This window comes from Oreochromis aureus, linkage group 7 (assembly GCF_013358895.1).
Source record: "Oreochromis aureus strain Israel breed Guangdong linkage group 7, ZZ_aureus, whole genome shotgun sequence".
In the NCBI taxonomy this organism is placed as follows: Eukaryota; Metazoa; Chordata; class Actinopteri; order Cichliformes; family Cichlidae; genus Oreochromis; species Oreochromis aureus.
This window is the reverse complement of record NC_052948.1, coordinates 14,137,048-14,157,582: the sequence shown is the minus strand read 5'-3', so window position 1 is coordinate 14,157,582 and position 20,535 is coordinate 14,137,048. Positions and strand designations below refer to the sequence as shown.

Sequence of the window (20,535 nt, the reverse complement as noted above, 5' to 3'; positions counted from 1 at the left end):
AGTGCGATATATCCACCTGAAAATCGACAGTCCAGGAGAAAGAGACACTCAAAGAAATAAGCGCCTGAAAGGGTAAACTGAGCAGCGAGAATGTCCCCTTTCTTAAACGTCATCTGTGCGTCAGGATACCAGGAAGTGTTAGTCAGTACGTGGCCTTTTCATCTGTGCAGCAGCAGGAGCTCCGCTTCATTACAAAATGGTAGCAACTGTAGCTTTAATATTATTTATTTCACTTTGACTCTTAAATATAGATGTTTTATCTGTGAAGGTGATTCTGCAATGAACCAGTAAAAAAAACGAGTTTTATATGAAACTTTGTTATCAGTGAAAATCATTGACGTTAGCCGACGTGTTAGCTAAATGAGTTACTAGCTCATTTGCAGCACTCCTTTGAAGATTCTGTGTATTATGGCTGGAGTGTGAATTAGAGCAATCCTTTTTTTTTTTAACCGTCGTACCGGCTTGTTTCTGTTTTGTTTTTCTTCCGTGGCTGCAGGAACTCGAGGCCATGACCAGATACACCAGCCCGGTGAACCCGGCTGTGTTCCCCCACCTCACTGTGGTGCTGCTGGCTATCGGCATGTTCTTCACCGCCTGGTTCTTCGTGTATCCTTTTTACTTCTTGAATGTTGCAGTCGATGTACTGTAAGTTAACTTGCATCAGAGCTCGCCAAAGTCGTCACTAAGTGCAGTAATTAAAGAAAACAAAACTTCATACTGGAACTTGTTTTCATAGTCGATGCCATTGGACAGTAAACCCCAATAATCAGATGATTGCCTATGAGCCAGTACTTGGAGACACTGGGGTGGAAGAACCCATTTTTTACAGGAAGAAACGTTAGCAGAACTAGGGTTAGAGAGGGACAGCCATCTACTGCCTGAGGGAAAGGAAGACAAAAGAGGAGAGCATAAAGGAAGGAGGACAGACTTTGGGAAAAATGAACGTTATCAACACGGAGTAGTGGGGTGGAAACAGCTCAGCATTCTGAGCCTGTATCAGCATAAATAATAAGCAGTTTCACAGTCACACAATCCACCAAAACTATAAGCTTTATGAAAAAGGAAAGCTGCAAGCCTGATTTTTTTAAAATAAAGAGGTTGTCTCCCAAACTGGGGTAGGGAATGTCTAAAATTAAGTATTGCAGGATGTGAATTAAGCCATGTTAAACAAAGACGATTAACATGGTATTGTGTGTCTCATGACATCACCTGTTTGTTTGTTTTGCAAGTTAATTTAATTTCAGTAGTCTGTTTAGATTCCTCTATCAGCTGATATAGGGATTATGTAAATGACTGAGTCTACGGTGAGTGGAATTAGATAATTAATGGATGCCAACCACCCTGTGTACCACACCACAGGTAGCAGAACAATGTCTAATCTGTTTTTAGCTCCACTCACACAACAGATGGATACAGAAACTCTAAAAACTCAGACCACAAAACCTCTGTTTATATGTTCACTTTTTAACCATCTTATGCGATAATATTTTTATTTTCTCATGGATTTTTGCAATAAGTGGTTGTTAAAGAAGTAGTTTTTGATGTTAGATAAACATCTAGTTCATGCCAATTAAGCAGTGGTATCCATCTGTTTATTTTGAGAATCTTAATTTCAGATTGAGCTGTCACAATTCTTTAAAAAAATAATGAAGGCAGTACATCTTGTATAATAAACCAGTTGCATAACTGTATATTCAGCAGTGCTGCATAAGAGATTAGGCTTAAAATGGAACAAAGACTCTAATCTTTGAGTTGGCCTTAACTTTTCATCAGCTATGAGGTGACATCAACAAAATACACACGGGACGTCTACAAAGAGCTGCTGATCTCCCTCGTGGCATCACTTTTCATGGGGTTTGGTGTGCTGTTCCTACTACTCTGGGTTGGGATATATGTATGAAGGTACATTCAAACTCTGTCCTTATTTTTTTAAAAATGCAGCAGTTTTAATTTAGAGTTGCTGAAACCATCAACACTCATTGTTTTCTGTTGTTTCAGGTGACTGACTTAAAAAAAAAAAAAAAATGAAAGAAAGAAATGAAAGACACATTCCAGTGTAACAAAGGACATCACTCACAACACGAACCGGATTTTGGATTAATTGGACTGCACTGATGATATTTTGGGATCACATGGACTCTGGATTTTGTTTCACAAGTAAAGGGGATTTGTACAACCTTTGGCGTGTTTCTTTGTTCATCCTGACAGCTTCAGTGTGTACAATAATCAACACATCCCATAATGAAACAGATTTTACGGTTATATAAAGTGTCAATGTGTTTCGATCTGCCCAGACCTGAGGTGCACCGCAACGTAACCTGTCACTTCTTTAAGAAATCCAAGGTTATTTTGACACACACAGGGCTATTCGCGGTGTGTTTCAGTAGTGGCGCCTAAAACCCTCAATCCCTGATTAATCTTTGTGTTAAAAATAGAGCAGTCTGTTTCACCTTGGCTCCTGGATAATACTGACTACCCCCGAGATGAAGGATTACACTGGAATTAGAGATGGCTTATTTAATAAAAGCAGTGGAGACACAATTCAAAGATCTCCAAATAAAGAAAAGTGAGTTCACATGAAAATTGAATTATTAAAATAACAATCGTGTAAACAGCACATACTAATCTTACATAAGGCAAAACAGACCAACTGCTCTTTCACTGCAGGGGAAACCTGCTTTCCAACAAAACTATGAGCATACGCTGTTCTAAAAGCTACCCAATGAAACAGTTAAAAAAAACCTGCTCTAGGAGGCAAAATCTGCATTTACACCTGGTCATTTCCAAAACATTCATTCAGTATGTTGCAGTCTTGTCTGCAACCCAAACTGATTTACAAGGCCACATAGATTAACTGACTCAATCCTTATTAATACAATACTCACAAGCCACACTTGGCTTACCTGCCACTGTAAACCATTTAACCCGCAGCCTCTTGGCTACAAAGAGCCAGTAAACACAAACAGCAGTTGACACTTTGCTCATCCCTGTTATGAGTTACTGAGTTCCATTTGTGTGTAAAAAAAAAAAAAAAATGTATATATATATCTATATGTCAGTGTTGCTTTGTTAGATATGGTTAATAGTGCAAGGATTTCCAAATATAAAAACGGGTTAAAAAAAAATAATCCAAAGTTAGGATTAGCTAGTGATGCCCAGTGATATGTTTTTCCACAGTCTCTTAAAAAGTGTCTTTGCTTCACTGACGAGCTCTGGCAAAGGCATCACGCAGCCACAGAGAGTCCTCATACAGCCTCGGGTCTCCCATGTACTCTGCTGTACGTTTGTATAAGTAGTAATAAAACACAGCCGCTGGTAACAGAAAGAAGCACAGTTAGTCAGTGACAACAGAATAGCTGGGGTGGGAGATGTATCTCTGAAATGAATTCACCAATTACCTGTTCTCTGAAAAACAAAAAGAGCTTGGAGACCATCTGTCCAAACAAAACTGTTTGAATTAAGCCATCTTAGGTTCTGGCAAAAAGAAAAACAAAAGAAAACACTCAGAAGATGGATCTTCAAAACTGACTTCTAATTTGCAAACAACAGTTTGAAAGCATACCAGCACCAAGCAGTGGAAGCAGATGCTAAGGGTCAGGTAAACAGTAGAGAATACCAGCAGGGCCCTGAACCTCTCCAGAAGCAGCGACACCAGGCCGACCTGGAACACGTATGTGTTGAACATCATCAGGAGGATGATGATCACATTGAACAAGATGGCAATGTCCTGGATGCTGCAAAAACAGTTTTAGTGGTTAATTTGCAGTATGGCTTTCTTTTTTATTGATATCCTACCAACAAAAACTAGATTGCATATCAGACATTAAAGTGAGACGCTGTCCGTGTAACAGCCAAGATTTCTTCTAATGAGTATAAAATGTTTGATGGCAGGAAAACTGGCTATGTAACAGAAACCAACCACTTAATAAATGACAAATAAATGGTACAAAGAGTAACCTTTCAGGAATAAAAGTATTATTTTATTATTATTATTAATAGATTTTTTAGCATTAAATCAGCAAGCCTGGGCTTTATGCTATGGCATTAGATGAGAAGAATTAGATGATTAATAAAGGGCTTAACTTTCATCTGAAAACGTTAAATATTTAGTGTAACCATCACATTTTAGTACTTATTAACCTATTAAATTTAGCAGTAACATTCTTTATAATGCACTAAAAACAAGAAAAGTGAGTTACATACAGACAAAAAATGCACAATGTTAGAACATCTATCAAATTCTAGAGATTTCAATTCATATAATGAAAGATGACATCAAATATCTCTAACCCTGTATGTAGTATAAAAAAAAATTGAGAAATTGTATATGTGTTTGGTCTCAAGCAGTAATCGGTTATAAAATAATTCATTCTCATCAGCACAGAGCTCTGTGACTCACATGAAAAGCACAAGTTGGATGACAGCTGCTCCTCTCAGAAGTTCACTGAAAGAGTTTACAAAGAGGTCATAGGCCAACAGTGTCAGCTGGATCAGCAGCACCAGTGAGTAGTTGCTGGTCTGGAGCATCTTCAAGGGCTGGTCCTGCAAACCCACAGCTCCACGGTGTATTCTCCTCAAAGTCTCCTTCTATTGTTGGATTTTCGTGGTATTTGATGGTGAAACCGACGTCTTTGGTCAACTCTACCCTCCTACATACTTCAGCAAGAAACGACTTATCTGGAGCAAGACATTAATGAGCCACAATAATCCATTTGCAGTAAGCACTGGTGGCTTTTACGTTAAATTGTACATATTATATTCTCCAATCCGGTTTGCTCCGCTGTCATTGAACATGTTAGTTGTCCTAGATGAAAAAAATATCTCTGCGATGAGTGCCGCTTGTCCAAGATATCTGATGAAATGTATTCAATCCTACCAAAAGCAGCATGCTGACATCTCAGATGTGGGAAATCTCCAGATATGCTGCACTACCTGGGAGGAAGAAGAGAAGCAACTGAAACAACAAGGACATTTTAAAAGCGATGAAAAATGCCCACCTATAACTCATATCTTAGCCCGCTAGCCATCTCCACTGTGAACGAGGGGTTGATGTAATTTCTGTCTCAGTCGAGCCAAATAAGCATTGAACCTAATCACGTAAGGTCAACATGCTCATGTTGTTACACAGGCGGGCATGGAAAGGTCACTACTAGGATTATAGATCTGACCCAAGTAAACTTACTCAGACTGAAACACCTCTTGTTTAGTCGCTGTTTTCGAAGTACTCTTTCTCGCCTTCTTTTCATCTATCTAATCTACATCTTACGGTTGCTGCTTTAGTCCAGTCTGGAGTTAATCCAAAAGACGGATAATAGAGGAACTATAGGCTTATCTTTTCCACAACAAATCACCCAGCTGGCGATGAACTCCCCTCAGACACGTTTGCTACGCTAACACAACATTGCTGCTCATTGTTACGCAAGCAGGGTTCACAAACATAATTTAACTGACATATACTTACGAGAACTAATGGATGTAAATGATGAAACCAAGTCTACGTGTAGCAGAAAGCACCAATAAATCACAAAAACCTCTCTTTTTATTCGCAAACGCCGCTACTCAAGCATCTACTTCTGATTTTCGGCACTAGCAGATGTATTTCCGCTAATTCCATGGTAACGCTTCTTGTTACCGTAATAACGATAGTACGCGTTTTTTTCGAGCTTTCGGCAAAAATACAAAATTCCCAAAGTAATAAATTTTCACTAATTTGGCAGGACATTATTGTGTTATCTTGGAAATTTGGATGGTTGCTTTCTAAAAACTGAACGAATAAGCGTAACAATTTAGTAGAAATTTCTGAGTGTCTCAAATCCACCTTGCTGCGGCATATATTACGGTAATCTACCTGTCACGCGAGGTCGTCACTGCCACCCAGCGGCGTAAGTAAGTGTTTGAACGCCTCCGAGGTGATCAAAGGTAATGACTGGAGACCTGAGTTCAGCACACCGCAGGTAAGTTGTGAAAGTTTCTTCAACTTCCTACAGCTGTCAAACAGCGCAGTAAAGCGAGTGATTTAAAAATGCTATTCGTCGCGCTAATCGCCACCTTCTCTGTGTTGTGTCAAGTTGACAACCTGTTGTTTTGTAGTGCAGGTTCTCTCCCCCGTTAATAATAAATGCACACGTCTCCTTTCGCTGGTTTTAGTTTCCCGTGCTTGACACTTTACTCTAAAACGGGCATATTTACTCACTTTAATTAATTGTAAGTGATCTTGCTAAATTACAGCCATCAACACTGAACCGCATTTTACAGACTGCCGCATTTAATGAAGAGGAACTCAACACATGTTCAACATATGTTCTAAATAAAATCGCACAGTCAGACAGGATGTGATCTATTGCTGGCAGTTAAAAGTTTGCCTCAGTTATTTTTGTGCCCTACAGCATGTTGTCTCAGTCCCCGGGGCTGCATACATTTGCACCAAACTTAGAGCTTACTAAGAAGTGTTTTAAGTGCTTAAAAGTTTTGATATGACCTTTGGCTTATTGGGAATCTGAGGTGTCATACAAAATCCTCAGCATACAGTGTTTACACAGGTCTCTTATCTGGAATTGCAGTGTATCCCTTAATATTACACCCAAGTTTTGAAGGCTTCATAGATAATCAGTACGATAATTTACTCTGATAATCAGTGTTTGGGATTTTATGCCTTCGTAGATAGCACGCCATGGCAAGAGAGGCAATATTTTTTCAACCACTGAGGCAGACTTTATTTTAATTCAATGTAGCGTAAGGATGTCCAGAAACAAAGTAGTTCTTACTTCTGGATCAGTTTAGTAGTATGTTTAGTTGTGTTTACACTGAAATGGCTATCCTGAGTAATAGCAATGTCATCTTACTTGAAGAATGATCATGTGTGACGCTGGTAACCCTTATAAATCACTGTTTTATATGAACAGTCATGTTGTCATGGAGGCTGTTTTTCCCCCAACAATTCCTGCAAGTAAAATTTGTTTGCAATTGTGGTTGTTCTGACAATGCAAACAACTGCAAATGTTTAATTTGCATCTCCTCTCCCGTAGCTATCCTCCCTCCCATTCGAGTACACTAATTCTTTTCACATGACACCATCCTGTTTTTTACCTTCCACGCATCCTGGTGCTTATTCATAGGTTAGATTTTTTTTAATCTATATAAACAGTGAGGACAACTGGCTCATCTGAATGAGGAGTTCTTGTCAAACCTTTCAGGGGATTCAAAACTATCTATGAAAATGTTTATAGAACAAAATGTGTTCTATGAAAATAATTTTCTTTATCAAAGAGTGTCGCACTGCATTCCTAAAAAATGTCCTAAAATGTAGCATAGACACGACTGATCAGACAGCCGGTCACAGGAGCTCACATGATGTGTAGAGTCAATAGCTAGTTTTTTCAGTACCTCTTGTTTGACAAGGGAGGGTCAAGGTCCTGTTTCTTGCACTATCTTGCAATACTAAAAAGTAGGCCCAAAAATGTAAGTAAATTTAATTCTAAAACTGTGCCGGACAAGCAGCGTTATTCATGGATGAATAAATTTAGCATAGTTGAAATATTATTACGATCATGTGTTCACTATCTTTTGATATACTAGAAGATAAGCATGTTTACATAGCCTGTACTTAATGATAGACGCATTCAAACCCACACCCATCTGTCTCTGTGCAGCAATGTCTAAGTGGCTGAACGATGATGAGGTGCTGGTGGGTGAAGGCAGTGGCGAGGCAGTGCAACTGAGCCCCAGAATGCGGACTCTGCCGCCTGGGAGCCCCAGATCAGGCCACGGGCGTAGTCCGCTGGCTTCACCCCGCAGCAGGGAGCCGGTTCCTCTGAGCCCGCTGGCAAAGACCATGAGCAAGGCCAAACAGCTGTTTCTGCTCTGTGACAAAGAGGGAAAAGGGTTCATCACAAAGCAGGACATGCAGGTGAGCAGCTAATGTGGTAGAGGAGCAACATTTAGACTGACTGCAGAGTCTTGAACTTTGTCATCTCCTCTACTTGCTCAGTTTTCTATGCATTAATGTTTTGTATTTTCATGATCCTCCTTTTCTTCTTGCTTTATCTTTCTTACTTTTTAACTTTATTTCATCGTATTTTCAGCTTTCATGACCTCGTCTGTCTGATTATTTTTGACGGTTTCTCAAAGCCCTTTTGAAAGTCTGATTATCAACTTGATATTTGATTAAAGTTTTTCGTGTTATTACTAATATTATTGTGCTTTTAGAGGTTACAGTGGGAGTTGCCACTGACCCCTGAACAGCTAGAAACCGTCTTTGACAGTCTGGACAGAGAGGGCAATGGTTACCTCACTCCTGTGGAGTTCAACACTGGGCTCGGTGAGCGCGCTGCACTCAGTCATTTTAGAACAGTTTTAAAAGCGGATGATTAAATAAGCACATTATGTAATTCCTCGGTTCTATTTTCTGTGGTGTAGGTGAGCTGGTGGAGCTGGAGGAGATGACAGACCTGGATCAGGATGAAGCAGAAGAAGAACTGGACGAGGCGGACTTTTCTCAGGACCCCAGTGCTGTTAGATTTGTAAACACACTAATGGAGCTTGGCGCTGACAAACTTTTCAAAGAGTGAGTACTCTGCCCTAAAATCTTTACCATTAGGTTCCCTTTAGACTGTCCACCAACATTCCCCCATTCAGTTTCACTGCAGCAGCTGTGTACAGTAACGTCACCTTCATCCTCAAATGTTAGCATGTTCATAATATTATCATAAAATGGTTTAAATACATTACCTGCTGCTAATCTTCTACAATTCATTTATTTAGTAGAAACATGAAAATTAACTACATAATGTAGTTTTACCTTTAAAACAAGAACTCTTCAGTCATTTGCCACTATTTTCATGTGAAGCTATTAGGATGTTGGTAATTTTAAGGTTTTGAATATAATTTAGTACTACTGTAGTACACATTTATTATAGTATACTCTATGTGCTAACATATTTACTGCACAGCGTTATAGTGAGAGATATTTATGTTTTGCCCAACTTTTGCACAGATGAGGTTTAAAATAATGGAAACACTTTTAAATATATAATGTAGTTCAGCAGAACTAATTGCAACTTTGTAAATATAAATATATTTAAATGTAAACGTTTTTTTATGTATATCTGCTGGATACTTTTAGGTACAGCTTGCTAAAACTGGATTGAATTTTCTTTTTGCCTGAAAAATTGACACTAGCCGTGGTCTTCTGCCGCTTCAAGGTTTAATGTAAATGTGCATTAGGAGATGGTAATGTTTCAAAGGGATGTTTATTTAAAGGAATCCTGTGCTGGACTTCTTCAATATGTACATGTATTTATGCAGTTCAACATTTAAACTCAGCACCTTCTCTTTTCATGTAAACAAGTGATGTCGTGCAGTCACAGTTAGTTTTGTTTTTCGGTCATATTAACAATTGTGTATTGTGATGTGTGTCAGTCAGCAGGAGCTCTGTACTCTGTGGTGTGAGCTCCAGAGAGACCGACCAGAGATGCTGAGCATCCTAGAGGGCATCTTGGTCCATGCAGTGTCCCATTTACAAGACACCGTCAAAGAGAGAGACAGTCTGGAACAAGCCTTACGCAGGTCGCACCTTCCTTCCAATACATTCATTTGAAGTAGTTTAACTGTGAGTGTTTGGATTATGCTGAGATTTTTTTAAATTTTTTTTTCCTGCATTAGACGGGAGAGCGAACATGATCAGGTCGTTCGGTCTATATATGAGGAAATGGAAAGTCAAATCAGAGAGGAGAGAGAGAAGCTCCTTGCTCAGGTATAGATATGTGGTAGTTGAACTGTTGTTCCATTTAGCAGGTGTACCTCAAATTAGTATTTAATGAATTTATTGTGAAATCAAGGACAGTATTAAACAGAAGGAGAAAGGGCAAAAACTTGAGGAGGAGCTGAGGATGCGGGAACAGGAGTTGGAGAATACGCTGAAAAAACAGACGGAGGTAGGCAACCGAACTGTACTCATGTCATTATGAAGGGCGTTATATTTTAATGCAAACAGGATCTGTCTTTGTTCTCAGCTTGAGACCCGAATGCGCCAGCTGAGCCACGAGCAAGTAAACATCAAAGAGCAGAACCAGCAGCTTCAGGACCTCAACATGCAGTTACAGGAGCAGGTGGAGCGCAACAAAGAACAGTTGCAGGCTGCGTTGGCTCAGCTCAACTTGGCGCAGATCAGCAATGCACAAGAACAACTGGCCAGACAGAGGTGATTAACCAAGGTCCAGATGATGCCTTAGCACCAGCTTTGAAGTCATTAAAAACAGTGTGTCTGCATGTGGTATTGCTGAAACGTTTTTTTAATTTTTTAATTTCATTTCATTTATATAGCACCAATTCACAATGACAGGCCCCATGCCCTGCATATTGTAAGGGAGATAATATTAGAAAGAAACCCCAACAATCACACAACCTTCTATAAGCAAGCACTTTGCAACAAAAGGAAGGAAAAACTCCCTTTTAAGAGGAAGAAACCTCTAACAGAACCAGGCTCAGGTAGGGGCACCCATCTGAGTCAGTCAAGAGTTTGTGTGTGAGGAGAAGGATTATAAATTCTATTCTGAATTTAACAGGCAGCCGATGAAGAGAAGTTAATATGGGAGAAACATGCTCACTCTGTTTCTAGTCCTAGTTGGTACTCTTGTTGCAGTGTTCTGGATCAACTGAAGGCTTATCAGGGAGCTTTTGACAACCTGATGATAGTGAATTAGAATACTCTAGCCTACAAATAATAAATGTAGAAACCAGTTTTTTCAGCATCACTCTGAGACAGGATGCTTCTGATTTTAGAGGCACTGTGCAAATGAATGAAAGCAGCAATTAAAGAAAATATTTGTTTAATGTGCTCGCTGAAGGACGTATTTTAGATAGACACCATCTTTGTAAGGATTTTAGGACTGAGTACAATAACCTCAGATTTACCTGAATTTAAAAGCAGGAAATTAGAGATCATCCAATCTTTATGTCTGTAAGAGATTCCTGCAATTTAAGTAGTAGATTTTTATCATCTGGCTTCATAGATAAATAATGCTGGGTATCATTTTCATAACTATGAAAATGTATGCAGTGTTTTTTAACAGTATTGTCTAAGGGAAGCATGCATAATATTAAAAACTATTGGTTCCAGCTCAGAGCCCTGTGGAACTCCATAACTACCTTCCATGTGTGAAAAAGATTCCCCATTTTCATGATTATCTATCTATGATTTAAACCAGTGCATCTCACATATATCTCTATCAGGTACCATATGTATTAAAGGCCCTTTAAGACAAGCAGTGTGTTCTAATCTCTAGTAAAATGTTGTGGTCAGTGGTATCAAATGCTGCACTGAGGTCTAACAAGACAAACAGAGATGAGTCTGCTGTCAGAGGCCATAGGAAGATCATTTGTAACCATCACTAGTGCTGTTTCTGTGCTATGGTGAGAAGGCTGAACTCTACTTGCAAATGATCAGTTAGTCATTTTACAACTCTTTCAAGATTTTTTTTTAATCTTTTGTTTCTTCACTTAGAAACGTGATGAAGGTGTCAAGAAACATGAAGAAAGAGAAAGAGAGTCTTTTGAGACAACTGGAGATATTGAGGTAAGTCTATAACGTCTGCTGTTTCATGTAATGCCAAGTTCATAGAATACAGGTATGTTTGAATAGTCCAAAAATCCAGCCACACTTACACTAGACTCCTTAACACCGCCATAAGATAAACCACAAAATTCATATCTTCATCTTACCTTGTTTTATGCAGGTCATAGAAATGAGAACAGTCAGTTAAAAATATCACTTCATTGAATGAGACCTGTAGCAGAAAGCACATTGGCAATACAGCAATGGACATTGCTAATGTAAAGTGAATAATGAAGAACATTAAACCCGCTCTATCAAGTGTCAGTTTCCTGTCCTGTGCATTTAACAAGCTGCTGTTAAAAATTCAAAACATATCAGTAGGTTATGGCATGAAATGTAAAATCCACTTATAATTCATATTCACATTTATTATGCTGGTTGTGCTGTCAGATGGTGCATCGCTATGTTATGGGACAGCACCATCTTCTCTCCTTTCATAAGATTGGTCCAGTGTATCCTGTAATAAAGGAAGCATTTTGGAGAGTTCAAACATCTCCTACTGCGGATGCCATGCAGATATTTCCTTTTCACATTTCTCAGTTAGGAAGCTTCCCAAGGAAAATGGACTATTCAAACTTACCCGTGGTCTTTTTTTTCTTTTCTTTGTTTAAATTTAATTCACCATTTGAGACACGGGTCTCCCCGTGTGAGGATGTCTCTAAATAGATTTCTTTTGTGTGTGTGTGTGTGTGTCAGGGATATGAACAAAAGGCTGCGAGATGAGAAAGACGCCCAACAGTCTCAGAAGAGGGTTAGTCACAGACATGCTGTCCTTCCTCCTCTGCCCTTAACATATTACCTACCTAGTGAAGACGTTTGTACACCGTGGACACAGCAGGTTGATCCACCCTAAGCTAAAACTTGGAATAGATTCATGTTTTACTTCATCTGTTATTATTTATATGGGCAGCTGTTATTTTTTGGTTATTAATTAATGTTGCTGACACAGCCTTTTGCAATGTTGTTTTTCTGTGGATGTGCTCAGTGAACTGAAGGATTTTGTTGACTAGACGTTTATTCTGTCCTGTGTCAACTTGAAGGAAAAGAAAATGTTCTATTTATATTTATGTTTATTGATCACATTTCACTGTACAAATCCAGGTGAACATAAGTATTTTTTTCAATCTAATAAAACTTTTTCTCAGACTTTTCATGACTGATAATCTAATTTAGCATCTTTCAGCAGGTTCAGCTCATCCTCATTGTTTCACAAAACAAACATAAAGCATTTTTGTATAAAAAGTGCAAAGAATCTCATGAGTATTTATTTAAAAAAAAAAAAAAACAATATCGACCTCGACGCAAAGACTGCCTCTTTCTTTATTTATCGATTGTGGTTTTTTTAATCTATAAACAAATGAGTGCACAGTTGAAAATAAATGAATATTGCATAGTTGGACTGCATTCCTGCCTTTAAAATGTACACGGTAAATACTTTACCAGTGGAAGCAAGTGGAATTACTACAGAGATTACACACTCATGAGGTTAGTCCTGTGATAAAATCAAGTATACCATAGACATAATTCAGTAGTTTGTAGAGTTCAGCACAATAACTTGAAGTAGTTGTTTTGAATTAAGCCAATATGCCCAAGTCTGTGGCTACAAAACACCCGAATCATAAGCCCTCCACCACCACCACATGAGGCTTTTGTGCAGACATTGCACTGAGCGTTATAACCAAACACTTTGATCTCATCTGTCCAAAGTGCATCTGATTTACCTCGGATATGCACCATGCTACATCCATAAATCTTTAATACTTTATAAATCTGTGGACGAGTATGAAATCTTAATGCTACATATTTCTTCTGCCTCACTTTCTACAAAAACCTTGTAGACTCCAAATGTCACACAGGCTTTGCAGAAGAGAGGGTCAGTTATAGGTAACTACTTACTGGAGGACAAGCCAATGAAAAGGTTAGTATAAATAGTGTATGTATTTGTCATTTTTGCAGTGATGTAGCAGATGGATATAGGCAGCCACTAATTTTGTGTATTTATTGGTTCTGAAGACAGCTGTGCTCTGCTGATGAGTTGGAGCAGGACAAAAAGACAGAGGTGACAATATCCTCCAAGAAACACCAACCGTCATGTAGAGTCAGGGGTGAAAATGTTGAACAGACCCAAACTCAGGTAGGGAAAATATAAAATCTACAAATACACATAATATATCAGAGAAATACTTATTTAATAACACAGATGCAGCAGCAAAACTGAGCAGTGATGATGGAAATTATGTTTTGAGGCTTTTGGTTTAGGGCTTAAACAATCACTGGTCACTCAAAAAAAAAATCAAAACTTTTCAAACATTAGATTGATCAAAATCTCACCTTTGATTCTTTTATCCGAATTCTAGAGCAAAGCTGTCAGTACTCAGCAAGTGTTCAAGGTTGTGTTTCTGGGTAACTCGGGGGTGGGTAAGAGCTCCTTCATCCAGTATTATTGCACAGGGCGCTTCGACAGTAAAGTCAGCACTACCGTTGGTAAGTCTTTTCACAGCGATGTACGTGCTCATCAGTGTATAGAAAACTACTGTGTGTATGTTGAAGTAAATGTTTGATGTATGCATTGAAGTCGAGCATGAAACCATAAGGCTTTGTTGTTCATAGGTATAGATTTTAAGATGAAGACTATAACTGTGGACTCCACCACCATCATCCTGCAGCTGTGGGACACTGCAGGGCAGGAGAGGTCAGACATGGTTACACAAGCACACAAAATCATCCGAGGTGCAGAATATTTTCCATCGAATCTGTTTTTTAGGTTTCGCAGCATCACCGAGCAGTACTACCGAAAGGCCGACGGCATCCTTGCCATGTATGATGTAACGCACTCCGCCTCCTTCACTGCAGTGAGAGGATGGATGGACTCCATCAGGGTGAGTAGGCGGCACTACCATGGTTTGATGTAAAATCATGCAAAACAGTGGATCCTTATTTGAATATACGTGAAAGTTACTGACGTAATGGCGATGCACGAATCTCAGTCCTAACTTTGATTCCTTTTTTATATTTAGATATAAATTATTGGGGTGACCTCTTTGGTGTATCTCAGCATGTACTGCAAACCTGCTGTATGTTTGTCTCAGGAGAAGATGTGTGAAGGTGCTGTACTGATGCTGCTGGGGAACAAGCTGGACTTGGCAGATAATCAGTGTAGAGAAGTGAAAACAGAAGAGGGTCAAAAACTGGCAAAGGTGAGGCGCATTAGACTATTCACCCAAATTTCTAAAACTAGAAAGCCGCAAATGTATAAAATAAAGTCTTTTTTTGTTATACAGCAACATCAGGCTTTGTTTTATGAGTGCAGTGCCAGGAATGGATTGAACGTAGAGGAGCTAATGAATCACCTGGCAGGGTATGGCATCACATTTTTGTGATTTACAGAATCACATTATGAAAATCCTCTGGAGCATTTATATTATATTACAGATAATCCTTCTGTACTTTTCTGTTGTAGCTTTGCCCATTTGTGACTTTTAAATTTAAACATCCTATTAAAGACTAATAATAAATGTGAAGAGGGAGGTGCTGGGTGTAAATGTTGTCTTTTGTTTTGTTTTGTTTGTTTGTTTTATGCACACAAATATTCAGAGGGAGGCTTAGGTAACATTTTTTAAATGTGCCATGGTAGTTGTTTTATCTGACAAATTGACAAAGGAATCAGAGTAGCAAGCAATTCAGCATACATATATTCTATCTCAGATTCCATAATAGATTCCACTACTGTTAATCTATTAATTACCTAATAAACTGGTAGCTGGATGAACTTCCTCTGATATTACAGTAAGATCACAGATTTTTCTTCTCATATGTTGCGGTTTCTGTACATTTTAGGATGTTGGTAACCCAGCATGAACGCCAGTGTGAAGATGCACTTCTACTGACTGAGAACACGCCTAAAAGAAGTTGCTGTACATGAACAGTTGAGGACAGGCTTTTGAAAAGACTGAAACTGCCTCCAGGTGTCTCTTCTTTGGTTCAGTGGAGCCATGTTGTATCCCACACCAACAGTAGATCATCACGTCGTGACGTCACGTCAGGCATTTTTCTGTGAACAAGTTTACTGAAGAGAATAATGTTTTCCTTTGGGTTTATGCATCTTTCAGATATGTCTAATAAAATCTATTTTTGATGACTGCTGTTTTGTCATGTGTCTTAAAAAAAGATCAGTTAAACCTTTAAGCTGCATGCTTTAAAGCAAGTAGAGCTCGTATGCATGGGAAACCAGCTGGGGGCAGACAAGTACAGCTTGCGGAGGGGCGAGCAGCCTGTTGTGCCAAAAGAGGACAGACGCTCAGACGCTTGAGTGGGAGGCTCGAGTGTGACTGTCAGCTGAGAACTTACACTGTTGCGCTCAACCTTCAAAGACAGTTGGACGCTGAGGTCGGTGGACTCTGAAAAGACGTTACCCTGATAATCTACATCCTTTGGGAGGTCCACCATCTAAACCAGGTAGGAGTATTTTGGTCTGTGTGAAAACAGAGAGCAGTTTTTCCATGACACAATGAGTTAAAAATAACTCTGAATATGACCATGGTGATATTGTTTTCAGTCGTACTTACACATTAAGATTGTCTTAAAAGTATATTTTAATCAGGTTTATATGTGTTATCTTTTTAACTGTTCTTTGTTTATTTATGTTTCTAAAGAAAGATGTTCACTTGTGTTTAAAATATAAAAAAAAGAAAAGAAAAACATTTCCCATGATGCTCAGGGTCATGACTTCTCTCAAAATAGAAGCACCAGGAAAGTTCAGTTTAGGCAAGAATAAGAACATTTGACTTGAGCCTGAAGAAAAGAGTAAAAAGCTAACACGAAATCACCGAAGAGTGAGACGATCGGATTATGTTACTGAAACGGGGGACGTATGTCTGTCTGCTGGATGATATGTGACACAGGACGTTAAGTATGTTTTCCCCACAACATATTTGATTTCATCTCTGAGCTCTTTTCCATTGCACTCTTATAGCACCTCGAGCTACTGTGCAAAGAGTCAGGTACAATCTCAACAATAGCTGTCACAAAAAGCCCGTTTGTTCTGCAACCCACAGCAAAGGTGGAACTAAAGGGAACTGAAAGAGGAAACTGATATACAAATAAACTGCATGTATAACTACATCACATATGACACTAATACAGCTTTCCATTATAAAGGATAGGAACAGAAATCTGTGTAAATCTTGCAGTGGGGGGGTATGGCCTGCAGTTTTGCTCTCAGTAGTAATCCCTTTAGGGGGAGACTGAGATGTGCCATCTAATATTTGGTTGTTTCTTTATTGTATCAGCTTGAACACTGCTAACATTAATAATTCCCCTTTTTTAACAGAATGGAAGTTCGACGTGAAAAAAAGCACGCCTGCGGGACAATTTGTCTGAAGTATCTTCTTTTTCTTTTCAATGTTCTTTTCTGGGTAGGTTAATAAAAAAGTGCAAGGATTTTCACTGAATTTTAGATTACAAAAGCAACTTTTGAATGATGTCATAGTAATTCAGTCAGTTGTAATTGATTTAAAGTTGCAACATTAAATTTGTGCTGTGCTTAAAATGCCATAGACATTAAGATGACTTCTTTTGTACACAAACACATTTTTTAAAAAAACATACAAACTTTTTTATTTACTTATTTTTACTTTATTAACTGCAATTTCCTTTAGGCTTTAAGAACAGACTGATGTTCTAGTCTCTCGGGGCTTACAGTGAAAGAATGAGGCGTTGTCCAGCGTGATCACATTTTAGGAGCAAAGTTATAACTTATGTGCTGCATTCTCACTATGAGCATCTGGTTTGAATTGAGCTGGTAACGGTATGTTCTGTCAGCTGGCAGGTGGGGCTGTGTTGGCGGTGGGTGTGTGGACTCTGGTGGAAAAGGGTGACTACATCAGTTTGCTCAGCTCCGGCTTCTACGCAACTTCGGCGTACATCCTGATAGCTGCTGGAGTCATCGTGATAGTGACCGGTATAATCGGCTGCTGTGCCACGCTGAACGAGATGAAGAGTCTTTTGATTGTGGTATGGTGACCACGCCCACAAAATACTGCCTGTTACAGAAAAACTGATTTTTCTTGGCCGTTTCACTTCACTCTACAGAAGCTGAAAGCCTTTTTTCATTAGTTCACATGAGAAACCATGGCACTCTTAGGTCCATGTTTATACACTCTCACTGCCTAGTCCAAGTTGTGTATTGAAAGCTAATCCTTGGTGACCTTCTGTCTCGTCTGCCTGCACTCAGTGCAGCTCATTATGCCAGGCGTGCCTGTCAGATATAACAGATAAAGTCATGCACAGTGTGTCTTTAAGAGTTTAGATATAGAGTGTGGCTCATGCCAGAGGAATGAAGGGCATCACAAGCTGCTGCTTGGACTTAAGAGTGTGTGTAAGTGAGACAGACAGACAGACAGACAGACAGACAGACAGACAGAGGGTCTGTGAGGATATCACTCAGACTCAGTGGTATATCTCTATGGTCATGCCCGCAATCTTTATAATGAGCGCCTTCCTTTCCCACCGTTTAATCACTTATTTTCTGAAGTATGATGTTTGTGTTTTGTAGCCATGCATGGATATGTTCAGTCACATTATATTCTGCAAAATGGTGCAAAATGATGGCATTTCACTCTATTCATAGCCATTTTTGTTATGTCTCTGCCTACAGTATCTGATCTTGTTGCTCTGTATTTTCCTGCTGGAAATCATTGCTGGTGTTCTGGCATACATTAACTACCAAGAGGTGTGGTGCCATACTTTCTATTTGTATCTGTTTGTATATAGAGACAAAAGTCAATAGTAAAATACAGTTTATTTCGCTATAACTTGCACAGCTTCTAGTATTTTTTATGGTTATATATATTTATCATTTAAATTTCACCCCAGAAATTACAAATCTGTCTTTTTTTTGTCTTTCTGGTTGCATTATGTGTATTTTATCAATTCTACTTTCCTTTCAAGTATATTTCCTAGCTTTGCATCATTTTAATTTCAAATCTAACAACCAGTCAGTTGCTGCACTCCTTTGTGAAATGTGTTCTGCATGCTTTTCTGCGCATGTTCATTTGTCCATTTTTCCCCCCATCCTTCTCATGCCTATCTTTCTTCCTCCCTTTTTCTTGCTCCAGTGTTTCCCTTTCTGCTACCAGGTAATCTACTGCAGTGTGTTTTTCCTTCATATCAGTCTGTTTTAATTCTGACAGGTTGAGGTTATTTTTATTTGCAACGTCATTTGAAGAGTGTTCATCAGAACCAGGGAGTGAGGTCACAGAATCTGTGCTCATATATTTTGAGTTATCTGTGGGTATTGCTCAGGTAGACAGGAATGTTACGGGGGAAGGAGTAAACTTGATCAGGAGCTATTTTTGTTGATGGGAGGTGCTAAGGTGCTTCTCCTGTCTCACAGCTGGATGAGGAGCTCAAACAGAACCTGAAAGTGACCATGCAGCAGAAATACCAGCAGCCAGGAGAGGAGAGCATCACACAGGCTGTGGACAAACTACATCAGGAGGTGTGGAAAAGGAGAATTTGTTTCAGAAAAAGGCTCGAATAAAAAATGAGCAACATTAGTAAGACTGGACATGATTAATAATGAAATTCTGTGTTAACTGCAATTTTCTCATTATTTTCCCTCTCAGTTTAAGTGTTGTGGCAGCCACAACTTCTCAGACTGGAGCGACAGTGTGTGGATCCAGGCAGCAGAGAACGAGCGTCTTGTTCCCGATAGCTGCTGTAAAACTCCAGGTGAACTCTGCGGCCGCAGGGACCATCCCTCCAACATCTACAGAGTGGAGGTAAAAACCAGAAAGCTCTCCATCGACGCAGTGTGGCTAAATTTCACATGATAACAAGATATTATTATTTATTCCCCCCCCTTCTTGTGCTCCCAGGGAGGCTGCATCACGAAGTTAGAGGAATTCCTCTTGAGTCAGTTATATATTCTCGGTGCAGTTGGTATAGGGATTGCATTTCTACAGGTAAAAGCTTTTACTGCTGAGCAAAACAGAGATAAATATGAACATCTATTTTAATGGAGTCTGGAAATAATGAGGTCTTTGTGTCTGTTTTGTTTCAGCTTCTGGGGATGATGTTTACATGCTGCCTTTACTGGAATTTGAAAGAAGATCCATACTAATTTTGTACTTCCCCCCTCCCCATCCATCCACTTATTTTCTTCCAATTGTCCAATTCATGACTATGGAGATGGGTACTGGAGCTTTTCCTAGCAGTCATGGCGAGAGGGAGGGTACACCATTGGACAGGTCACCAATCTGTCACAAGGCTAATACATGAAGACAGACAACCATTCACATCTACAGTCAATTTAGAATCACCAATTAACCTAACCTTGTGCACATCTTTAAACTGTCGGTGGAAGTTGGAGTACCTGCAGAGAAGATGCAAACTCCACACAGAAAGGCCTCAGGCTGGATTTGCACCCAGGATCTTCATGCTGTGATAATGCTAACCACCACACCACTGTAACACCCTTGTAGGGTTCACTGTAGTTTTTTTAAACATCACAAAATGTAACACGACTTCTATAATGTTTTCCAAATTATTATAACCCCACCACCCCAAAACAGTATTTTTTCCTCACAGTCCTACGATGCTGCAAAGTTATTCAAACACTGCGATGCTGCTGGACAGCACTGCTCATTTGTTCTTGCAAAACAGCTTTGCATGCGTTTATGTATTCTTTAATTTAGGTCAAAAAGGATTTTTAATTCTTTAAATATACACCACTCATTTTAAAGAGCAGAGCAATATGAGCATGTTGTGGCCGCTTCTCCGTTTGTCTTTTTGATTGCTTATTTTTTTATGTATAGTCATTACAAATGTATATTTAAAAAAAAAAAAACTAATATAAAGAACTATTTTTCTTTGTCGGATGCAAATAAAAGATACTTGCTTATTATTTCCACCCAAATTCTCAG

At 39.1% G+C, this 20,535-nt stretch overlaps 4 protein-coding genes across 8 annotated transcripts; 3 read left to right on the top strand and 1 right to left on the bottom strand.

Moving 5' to 3' along the window:
• The first annotated feature begins 39 nt into the window (after nucleotides 1–39).
• tmem258 (transmembrane protein 258) lies at nucleotides 40–2,178 on the top strand. The gene is made up of 4 exons (XM_031747384.2): nucleotides 40–199; nucleotides 497–606; nucleotides 1,774–1,902; nucleotides 1,999–2,178. The coding sequence occupies exons 1-3, from the start codon at nucleotides 197–199 to the stop codon at nucleotides 1,898–1,900; spliced, it is 240 nt and encodes a 79-aa protein (XP_031603244.1). The 5' UTR covers nucleotides 40–196; the 3' UTR covers nucleotides 1,901–1,902; nucleotides 1,999–2,178.
• On the bottom strand, nucleotides 2,000–5,972 carry tmem138 (transmembrane protein 138). Of its 3 annotated transcripts, none has more exons than XM_031747383.2 (5): nucleotides 5,849–5,972; nucleotides 4,400–4,932; nucleotides 3,563–3,734; nucleotides 3,399–3,474; nucleotides 2,000–3,312 (listed from the first exon to the last, which is right to left on the bottom strand). In XM_031747383.2, exons 2-5 carry the CDS (start codon nucleotides 4,525–4,527, stop codon nucleotides 3,200–3,202), a joined length of 489 nt encoding a protein of 162 aa, XP_031603243.1. In that variant the 5' UTR covers nucleotides 4,528–4,932; nucleotides 5,849–5,972; the 3' UTR covers nucleotides 2,000–3,199. The 3 variants fall into 3 exon arrangements, with proteins under 3 accessions (XP_031603243.1, XP_031603242.1, XP_039471513.1); XM_031747382.2 differs by lacking the exon at nucleotides 5,849–5,972 and adding an exon at nucleotides 5,462–5,837; XM_039615579.1 differs by lacking the exon at nucleotides 5,849–5,972 and adding an exon at nucleotides 5,183–5,410.
• cracr2b (calcium release activated channel regulator 2B) lies at nucleotides 5,834–15,714 on the top strand. Its single transcript, XM_031747380.2, has 18 exons — nucleotides 5,834–5,954; nucleotides 7,650–7,906; nucleotides 8,206–8,317; nucleotides 8,416–8,563; nucleotides 9,418–9,564; nucleotides 9,661–9,751; nucleotides 9,837–9,932; nucleotides 10,011–10,198; nucleotides 11,501–11,572; nucleotides 12,308–12,362; nucleotides 13,450–13,529; nucleotides 13,625–13,745; nucleotides 13,969–14,095; nucleotides 14,222–14,303; nucleotides 14,376–14,490; nucleotides 14,701–14,808; nucleotides 14,893–14,969; nucleotides 15,449–15,714. The coding sequence occupies exons 2-18, from the start codon at nucleotides 7,652–7,654 to the stop codon at nucleotides 15,531–15,533; spliced, it is 1,959 nt and encodes a 652-aa protein (XP_031603240.1). The 5' UTR covers nucleotides 5,834–5,954; nucleotides 7,650–7,651; the 3' UTR covers nucleotides 15,534–15,714.
• Nucleotides 15,715–15,906: 192 nt separating this feature from the next.
• Nucleotides 15,907–20,516, top strand: cd151 (CD151 molecule). 3 transcript variants are annotated; one of them, XM_031747316.2, is made up of 9 exons: nucleotides 15,907–16,066; nucleotides 16,941–17,025; nucleotides 17,432–17,623; nucleotides 18,267–18,341; nucleotides 18,727–18,747; nucleotides 19,005–19,109; nucleotides 19,237–19,392; nucleotides 19,489–19,575; nucleotides 19,674–20,516. In XM_031747316.2, the coding sequence occupies exons 2-9, from the start codon at nucleotides 16,942–16,944 to the stop codon at nucleotides 19,731–19,733; spliced, it is 780 nt and encodes a 259-aa protein (XP_031603176.1). In that variant the 5' UTR covers nucleotides 15,907–16,066; nucleotide 16,941; the 3' UTR covers nucleotides 19,734–20,516. The 3 variants fall into 3 exon arrangements, with proteins under 3 accessions (XP_031603176.1, XP_031603178.1, XP_031603179.1); XM_031747318.2 differs by lacking the exon at nucleotides 18,727–18,747; XM_031747319.2 differs by lacking the exons at nucleotides 18,267–18,341; nucleotides 18,727–18,747.
• The last annotated feature ends 19 nt before the right edge of the window (nucleotides 20,517–20,535 follow it).